This window comes from Engraulis encrasicolus, chromosome 8, assembly GCF_034702125.1.
Source record: "Engraulis encrasicolus isolate BLACKSEA-1 chromosome 8, IST_EnEncr_1.0, whole genome shotgun sequence".
NCBI lineage: Eukaryota > Metazoa > Chordata > Actinopteri > Clupeiformes > Engraulidae > Engraulis > Engraulis encrasicolus.
Window position 1 is genome coordinate 4,541,328 of NC_085864.1, and position 10,000 is coordinate 4,551,327.

General features: G+C 44.7%; 1 protein-coding gene across 1 annotated transcript in view; it reads left to right on the forward strand.

Annotated features, from left to right (window-relative positions):
• Positions 1–10,000, forward strand: part of sez6b (seizure related 6 homolog b) — a 161,432-nt gene that overhangs the window by 125,589 nt on the left and 25,843 nt on the right. Inside the window, exons 9-10 of the mRNA XM_063205926.1 lie at positions 3,039–3,233; positions 5,731–5,869. Coding sequence (XP_063061996.1) covers positions 3,039–3,233; positions 5,731–5,869 — 334 coding nt within the window. The remainder of the gene's footprint in view (positions 1–3,038; positions 3,234–5,730; positions 5,870–10,000) is intronic.

The window sequence follows — 10,000 nt, forward strand, 5'->3', positions numbered from 1 at the left end:
TGTGTGCTTCAGGCAATGTTGCATTCCTCCGTTGCCTTTTGGGGTCCATCACCCCATCACACCTCTGATCTCCTCCCTGCAGTGCTTAGGGAGCTGTGCAGGCCCCCATGCTGTTTTGCATTCCAAATCACATTCATCAGTGCATAAACAACACAGGGATGACTGAGAGCGAATGAGGCAATCGTTTGCAAAAGTTACTGTGTGTCGGGTATTTTTTGTAATTTCCAAAAACATGCACAGACTTGTTTTTTGCTTTAAAATCCTTTTTTGAGTTTACTGTACTTGTCCTGTCCGTGCCCCAAGATTTTGTGTAGATGTGGACTACATGTAATCATGACGTTATCTAGTGTAACTATTTTTTATTTCAGTTACCTCACTCCCATCCATTTTTAATCAAGTGCTGTCATTTTTAGCTAATCACTAAACTAACAAACAGATTTGATCACTTTTTATATTATCTTGGATTTTGACATTTGCATGTAATGTGAATAAGATATTCCTGACTGATATGCACAAGTGTTCCATCTTTACTATTTTATACTGCATAATAGACCATACAGAACTTGTTCCTAGTGCCTTGTCCTATTTTTAAAAGTGAACTCTTACATAGATATCAGTAGCTTGTAAATCCAAATCCTTCAAAACACTTTCCCCCTGCACTGCATAATTCCTCCACCTATGGCCACATCTGTGGTGGCTATGAAAAGCAATGTAAGTAATAGTGTCAGGCATATTCCCTCTTCTTGCGCAACAATAAAACTGTTCAAGTAGCTTTAAAATGACAGAATTCTGACGTGAATGACACCAATTACTGCCACTTCGCTCCGGCTTGATCCGGTTATGCTGTGTGTTCCAAGTGTTTCAGTGAGGCGGGCCGGGCTCTTATGGCCCTTCTCTAAGTCCATTATACCATACAGCTCTTCACACACCACACACTCCTACAGTACAGTCTTATTATTATGCCTTACTCTCACTCTTGATGCTGTTTCACACAGTAGTGGGAAGCCCTTTGAAGCCTCTATTCTGGGTCCAGCTCTGTGCTGTGTTTCAGTTGTAAGCTGTGCATCAGACATCATGAGTCTTATAGTAGCGGTTGTAGATACTGTGCATGACTTTATCACGCTATAGTATGTCATGCGTCATTTAGGACTGTCAGTATGTCAGTAAAAATAAGGCTGCTTGCCAATTTTTTTGTGTATAATCTGAACACGTAGTGTATGTGTGTGTGTGTGTGTGTGTGTGTGTGTGTGTGTGTGTGTGTGTGTGTGTGTGTGTGTGTGCGTGTGCGTGTGCGTGTGCATATTATGGTTTATATAATACCATTGAGGTTTATATACATGTAATATTACAATAATAATAGGCTCATGTTGTACATATTGTAATATATAATATGACTCACAGCACCTGCAAAGTTGAGTGTAAAGATCAATATGCTTCCTCCAAATGTGTTGTTTGAAAATGTTAGGAGCGGGGGAAAGAAGTTTTCAGATACTACGCATAAACATTCTCACATTCAAGTCATCTTTTATTTTTGTAGATGAGAGATCTGATATGAAATTCCCTCCCCCTGAAAAATGAAAGTTAAAAAAAAGCATTTTAATATTTGTTTGCCCTGTCAGCATTCATAAACAGCTCGGCTGATTTCCATCTCCACGCTTGACCTTGCTTATCAAAACTAATAAGCGACGAGGGCCTTGTGAATCCCGTCTCTTGACTCGTAAACGTCATGAAATATTAAACTCCTGCCTCCGCGCAGTCATGCAGCGGCACCCACACTTTTACCCACAATTCCCTGCAAAATTCAAACCCCATTTCGTTATCTTTATTTGCAAACTAGCAAAACGGATTTTTTTTTGCATATTCGTTTTGAACCTCCCACGCCCCCCTCCTCAACCCACCACCCCACACAACTTCCAACCCTCCACCAACCCCACCTCCTCACGCCTTTTAAATCACAGGAAATTTGATAATGCGATAGCATGGAAATCATTGGGACGGGGGGTTGAAAATGAATCAATTCCTCTTTTTGTGATGGAGGACCAAATAGTCTGAGGGATCCACACACACACGCTTGTGTCAGGCTGAATAATGCATATGGGATGGGACGGGCGCGGAGATTGGAAAGAGCTCCCTGTAATTGACAGAATCACCTGTGCGGGAGCGCTTCCACACAGACCTGGAGTGGAATATAAAACACCTTTGGGCGACACGATGCAACGCACACCCAGCGCTCAAATGTTACACATTTTCTCCCAGTTTTGAGTTTCTGTGTGTGTGTGTGTGTGTGTGTGTGTGTGTGTGTGTGTGTGTGTGTGTGTGTGTGTGTGTGTGTGTGTGTGTGTGTGTGTGTGTGTGTGTGTGTGTGCGTGTGTGTGCGTGCTTGTGTGTGTGTGTGTGTGTGTGTGTGTGTGTGTGTGTGTGTGTGTGTGTGTGTGTGTGTGTGTGTGTGTGTGTGTGTGTGTGTGTGTGTGTGTGTGTGTGTGTGTGTTAGTACGGGAACAGCGAATGTACCCGCAGGCATATCAATGGCAGCATCAGATACCCTGGTGCTGTTTGTGTGTGCGCCTGCTCATCGTACCATGGTCCCTGTTGACGAGGGATGAGCAGACTAGCTGAAACGCAGACAGCCTAACCAGGTGTTCTGAGTGGTTGGGTTTTCTTTATCGATTGGGTTTGTTTACTTGGCTTAGGCACATCTTAGTCATCAGATCACATAACAACAACCACCACTTTTAACAGGAAAACATCTCTTCTTGGCTTCTTGGTAAATATACATTTTCATATGTGTTTATTTAATTCACACTTTTGTTTTTCTTTGCCACTATTTGGAGTGGTTTCTAGTTGGGAGTTTTCAAGGTTTTTTTTTTCAAAGGTTCTCTTGATGAAACATATCCTGCTTTTATATCTTGCTTTTCTTTCTGTCTGTCTTTCCCTTCATTCCTTCCTTCTCATTCTTTCTTTTCTTTCTCTCTGTCATCTCCTCCATTCTTTCCTTTCCATTCTTCCCCAAAATATTGACGAATGCTCCGTCCTTGAAGCCTTCGGACCGGGGCACTGCTACGAGCCATTCGTCAAGTACGGCAACTACAGCTGCAGCGACAGCACGTACGCGGTGGGAGCGGTGGCCGAGTTCACCTGCGACCCCGGCTACACCCTGGAGCAGGGCTCTGTCATCATCGAGTGCATGGACCCACACAACCCGCAGTGGAACGAGACAGAGCCTGCCTGCAGAGGTCAGTCCAGAGACACAGACAGAGACAGAGACCTGTCTGTGTATTTATGTGTGTGTTTTTACACTTGCTCTGCGGTCTGTGTGTGTGTGTGTGTGTGTGTGCGTGCGTGCGTGCGTGCGTGTGTGTGTTTGTGTGTGTGTGTGTCAGTGTGAATGTGTGTGTGTGTGTGTGTGTGTGTGTGTGTGTTTGTGTGTGTGTGTGTGTGTGTGTGTGTGTGTGTGTGTGTGTGTGTGTGTGTGTGTGTGTGTGTGTGTGTGTGTGTGTGTGTGTGTGTGTGTGTGTGTGTGTGTGTGTGTGTGCGTGCCTGCATTAATCTCTGTTTGTGTGTTTCCGTGTCTACGTGTGTGTCTGCATGCTTATTGCATTATTCGCTCCATTTTTAGATTTCTTGATGGACAAGATAGCTGAAAGAGCAGGAAACCAGTCCACGACCGACCACACGTACAAACACACAGCAAAAAAACATATTGTCAGATAGCATCTGTGTCTGTGTGTTACAGCCGCCCGCATCACAGGAAACTGCTTATCCACTCCCCCCATCTCCATCCTGCCAGCCAGAGCCGGCTCGTAAATACAACTGCTTATGGGCCTCCAGCACCTTTCAAGCTAAATCCACCTCAGCTTTGGTGGTTACCTGGGCAGGATTTAGTGATGGGGGTCACCACTCCCTGAAGCTAGGAACAGCCCTGCCGATGTTAAACACTAATTCTAATACGATGGAACACACGGGGCGAGTCATAGGTGGGGAGAGGTTATCTGAGTTTAGTATAGTATAGTCGTGCTCAGACTCAACCCGAGTAATCATGTTTGTTGAGAAAGTAGATTTGGACCAAATGTATGCATTTCTCAATGCTAAAGTGCATTTTAACAGAAAATGGTATTTGGAATGACTGATAGAGACTTTATATTTTATCATGTTTCATATGATGATCCCCAATTCCCAATGGAATCGTGATTTCATTTTTTGGAACGATTCAGCAAAATTAATGGTCACCCCATCAGCCAATCAGAATAGAGAATTACATTGTGAAGGGAAATAAGGTGGTAGTTGTGTTATGGACACCTGTTGGATTTTTACCCTGTCACTCTGTTTGCCCTCACCACTGGTCTCAAAATGGCATTTCACGGTCTGATATAGCTAGTTACGCTCTGATCATAAAAGACAGGATGGGGTGTCTGTCTACTTATCCCAGCCCCATCCCAGGTTAATAACTGTTTTTTAGTGCCAGGGTACCACCACAATCTCTCCCACTGGCTCTTGTGTTACCCCCCACCCTCATGGCAAACAGAGACAGTGGCATCCCGTCCAAGCCCGCTGGTCCAAACTCACCCAGGGAATAACAAATGCCCACAGTGGGGGGTTTGGAGGGAGGAAGGGAAGGGAGGGAGGCATTTGATGGTCATGCCAGCCCAAGCCCAGGAGTCAGAACTGTAGCCAAAGCCAATTTTAGGGGGAAAAATAAAGACAAAAAAGAAACCAGGAAAATATATAAATAATAATAAATAAACGAAATCGCGGAAAATATATATAAATAAATAAAAGCTCGGCTGGACACAAGATGAAAGAGTGGAGTGCCAGTGAGGGATGAAGTGCCAATCGTGGCGAGTGCCTCATGCATCGGAGCCGGTGGAGCTTCTCTCTCCCTCTCTCTCTCTCTCTCTCGCTCTCTCTCTCTCTCTCTCTCTCTCTCTCTCTCTCTCTCTCTCTCTCTCTCTCTCGCTCTCTCCGAGGCGATATTTCATTTTTCAGACTCAGACAGATGCATTTACTCACTCTCTCTCTCTCTGAGGATCTTTGCACAGTCTCAAAAACCTATCCACAGATAACCTTCAATCCTTTCAATAACAGATGAGAAATGTTCTTTTCCTGCTTGTGCTTGTGAGTGTGGGTATTAGACACACACACACACACACACACACACACACACACACACACACACACACACACACACACACACACACACACACACACACACACACACACACACACACACACACACACACAGAGAGAGAGAGACAGCGAGAGAGAGAGACAGAGAGACAGAGAGAGGGAGAGAGAGAAAGAGACAGAGAAACAGAGAGAGAGAGAGAGAGAGAGAGAGAGAGAGAGAGAGAAATGAGACGGAGAGAGTTGGTTGGTGTGGCATTATATGTATTTTTATGTAGGCTACTGTATGTGGAGGCAGACATGAACATGATTGCGGTCACACCTGTGTCAGATCATATGTGTTGTTTGTTTTCTAGCTGTGTGCAGTGGGGACAAAACATATCACCGGTACCATATTACTGCTTTGTTTATGTGTATATGTGTGTAATATGTCGAAGTGGATGTGGGAGTGACTGCAACACCTGTTATGTTATGTGTATTTAGCCGTGTGCAGTGGGGAGATGACATATCACTGGTACTATATATATCTCTGTATGTGTACTGTATATCTGTGTATGTCAAGGTAGATGTGGGACTGACTGCAACACCTGTGGTGTTATGTGTGTTAAGCCGTGTGCAGTGGGGAGATGACCGACTCTGCTGGGGTGGTGCTGTCCCCCAACTGGCCCGAGGCGTACGACAAGGGCCAGGACTGCATCTGGGGCATCCACGTGGAGGAGGACAAGAGGATCATGCTGGACATCCAAGTGTGAGTTATGGGCTTTACAGCTATCTACCTACAAACACAACAACACAACCAACTACTTACACAACATTAACTTAACCCGGGATGCTGGATATACATGCAAGTGTAAGTGCCTGCATTACCATGACCACCACCTACACTGTACACAAAACTACACAACCATTCACCTACTCAAGCCTTGACTTTGGTTGCTTATATTGGCTGTTTTACTCTTGCTTTACATCCAAGTGTAAGAGTCTGCTTCGCCCCTCCCGACACACCATACAGCACTAACTCAGTGAATATACAGTAATACTGAACCTCCAAGTGTAAGCAAAGATCATCTTTAGTAGAAGCATAAATTAAACCTACCCAATGCAAAGGAGTGTGCTCAACTTCGGCCTCCCAAGGGGGCGCTGGCCCTCCCTCTTCGTTTCTTTTGGTGTCATTTGGTGGTGGCTTTTATAAAATGTGTGCTACCGCCATACAGCACTTAGGGAATTCCATTTATTCTGGTCTCCTAAAGGGACGTTCACCAAAAGTGAAGTGGATCCCGGAAAAGTATGAACTTGATTTGTCACTACCTTTTCCATTGTCTCTGGTGTAAGCATCTGTATTACCATGATCACTACCTACATGGCACTAAGCCGGGGAGGTGCACATCCAAGTGTATTAAGTGCCTGGCTTACTACTGCAGCTGCCCACACAAGCAATTGTGAGCTGCCAAGCAACTATGAGCAGCCAAGTGACGTCAGCTCTTTCTGTATGGACTGCATGCTGGTGTATTGTTGATTGCCCATGGGCAGTGTGAGCTTGTCCATACTGACTGACATACTGTGCTTGTACAGACATTGAATTTCATTTTTAAGTCAGTCTGGCTGAACATCCAGAGTGTAAGTGCTTGCATTACCAATGATCGCTACTTACAGCTGCCTGTATTGACCGTGATGCTGCTACATGGAATTTCACATTACGTTAAGGCTGATGATATGAATACTGTCCTATGCTATGATGTTATTGAATTCCAAGTGTAATGCCTGCTTTACCACTGCAGATGTAGGCCTACGCACACACCCACATGTAATAACTCAATGTGAGCCGACAAGCATCGGTATCTCATTCAATGTAGGCTGCTGTATGCACTGCTTGTATATTGTGGATTGGCAATAAATGGAAAATCAGTAGATCTATCTACAGTATTGCAGAGATCTAACGTGTGTGGACTTTGACCTTGACTGCTTTGATTGACTAAAAACAATCCAAGTCTGAGTTATAGCATCAACCTGAGCAGCCCATAGAGCTACGACTGTGACTGAGTGTCTTGTTTAAGTCAATTGTACCAATCTAGCTATTCCATGACAGTCCTGATTAGAGATGCACTGATTCCTGATTTTTAAGATCCTGCCGGATACCGGATCCACTGCTTAAGATCCTGCCAGATCCGGAAGTGGATACTTGATCCTACGAAAGTGTTGAAACACATAGCCTACTCGCACACATGACTCATTGACTTACTGCCACACTGCCTGCAACGGCCGCTTCCAAAGGGCTTTCACTCCATGCAGCGATTGGGGTTGTGAAAGACTGACTGAAAAGCCTAGGCTACGTAAAAAATAGAGATGCACCATATCCTGATTTTTAGGATCCTACCGGATACCGGATCCACTGCTTAAGATCCTGCCGGATCCGGACCCTGTGAAAAACCGTATTATCCTGCCGGATCCGGAACCGGATCTTGGATCCGGTGTATCTCTAGTCCTGATTGTCAGTCAAACATTTGAATTTAAAAGAATGAGGCCAAAATAGAATTTCCTAATAGAAACCATTGATATTTTATTCATTTTGAGAACCAAATCAAACATCTGTTGATTTCCAGCAACCATGGTCTAGTGGTTGAAGGACCACTTCAGTCAATTTCAAAATGCTGTTGTATTGCTCACGCTACCCTTGACTTGTCAGTGCCCGGTGATGCCACATTTTTTGGCTCACCCCTTTCCAAGATATGAGCTATTCTAATGGGGGCAGCGTTTGTTTACATTTTTTATTACATAGGCCTACTCCAAATATTTTCCCAAAGGGTACAGCTGTTTTCTAGTTTTCTGCTAATGTTGTATAACCTTTTGGATGTTTTTGGGAATGAATAAAAATGTTTTTTGAAATGTAAACAAAGCACTGCCCCCATTACAATGACCAGGATCTTGGAAAAGGCTGAAGAAGGAAAAAAAAAACTCAGGTACTGACAAGTCCAGGGTAGTGTGAGCATTACCACTCCATGTTGAAATTGACTGAAGTTATCCTTTAAGGAGATGGTCTTAAGATCAGAAAAGTACAGGTTCGAATCCCACCCTTCCACTCCCTATCTCACTTCACGGCCCTTAAGCTAGACACCTAACACTACATTGCTCCAGGTATTGTAATCAATACTACAAAAACTGTAAATGGCTTTAGATAAATGCGTCATATTAGTGTAATGTAAATGTAATGTCCTCGCATCAGGTCCTCGCCGAAGAAAAACTCGCAGGAACCATTTTGAACCAGCCAGCCAGTACGTGTGAGCACATCTCCAGTGTCTTAACCTTGCGTTCACCTTACCTTGTGCAGCAATCTGATTTTCCCTGCATGCAGAGAGGTGTGCAGACTGCCCATGTCATCCCAGTGCAGGCCTGGGGAGCCTGGGCAGGTGTGAAGGGGTTGGGGCGGGGGGGAGCAAGCGAGGAAGGGTGGGGAATAAGAAGATAAATCCCTGCTCCAGTCACATAGGGATTGTTTTCTTTCTTACTCTTAAGGTGTTAGTGTCAAACCTTTGCGATACCCGGTTCTCTCTCTCTTTCTATCTCTCTCTCTCTCTACCTTTATTCCGCTCACGATCCCAGTGGACGGCTCTATCACCTGCCCTGTTGTCTGTGGCGCAGCAGCTACTGGCTACCAGCTGCTGCTGCTGCTGAAATAGTAGAGGTGGAGGAAGTGGAGTGTGAGAATTCCCTCTTTGGGGCTTTTTTCTTTTCTTTTCCTTGTCTTTTTCTGTTCCTTTTTTTGTTTTCTTGCAGATGTGTCAGACAAAGGTGCCAGGAGAAACATGAATGCGAGCCTTAATGATCACCCTGTGCGCCGTTGTCTTACGCAAATGCGAACACTGTTTGAAATGAGCGAAACAAAAGAGGAGGAGAATGGAGATGAAGAGAGAGAAGTAAGAGGATAATGGAGAGAGTGAGAACGATAAAACAGGAGGGGAAAAAAGATTAAAACAAAGGAATTAAGAGACAGAGAAAGAGGTGTAGGGTATTAGAGGGAGAGAGAGAGAGATAGATAGAGAGAGACAGAGAGAAAGAGAGAGAAAAAAGAGAGAGAATGAGAGAGTGAGAGACACCGACACAGTCACCAGAGAGCTAATGACCATGCCACGTTTAAAGAAATTAAACATAAAGAGAAGGAAGATGAAAGAACATGGTAAGCTTATGAGTGGAACACATAAGCGGCGGCGGACAAAGGTTAATAACAAACTCGACACTGAACTAATTATTTCATTTTTTACCCCCCTCTCCCTCCCCCTCACCCCTGCCCGCCTTTCGAAGGTGATTCTCCACTGAATCAATTATGTCGAGCATAGGAGACGAGTGTTTTCTCTGATTGCGCCATCAGGTGAAGACTCGGGAACACAAGGCCCTCGCTGTGCCAGGCCCAGATAGATTATTCATGCATTCAATAATTTGGCTACGTTAATTAAAGATTCGCTCATTTGCATACGATGTTCCATGCGCCGTTGTCTTCTCCTTTTTTTCTTCGCTACCGCTATCTGTTGTTTCTCTCTCTCTTTTTTCTGTATTTCTGTATTCTTTCTTTCTTCTTTCTTTCTTCTTTCTCTCTCTCTCTCTCTCTCTCTCTCTCTCTCTCTCTCTCTCTCTCTCTCTCTCTCTCTCTCCCCACAGCAAGTGCCACTGCCAGGTTGTCACGGCGTGCATTGTGTGTCCTTTTTTGCGGCTTTAATAAATGCCGCGCCGGATGTTTTTGCATGGGAGGCTGTCAACATAATTAATTTCCTGTTGGTTTGCTTGCCGGCGAGAAGTGTGATGCGGGCAGATAGATACAGTGGGGGTGTTCAGGGATGACCGCAGCTTAGCCCCCCTTATCGCCTCCGCTGATGAGAACTTGGCCGCC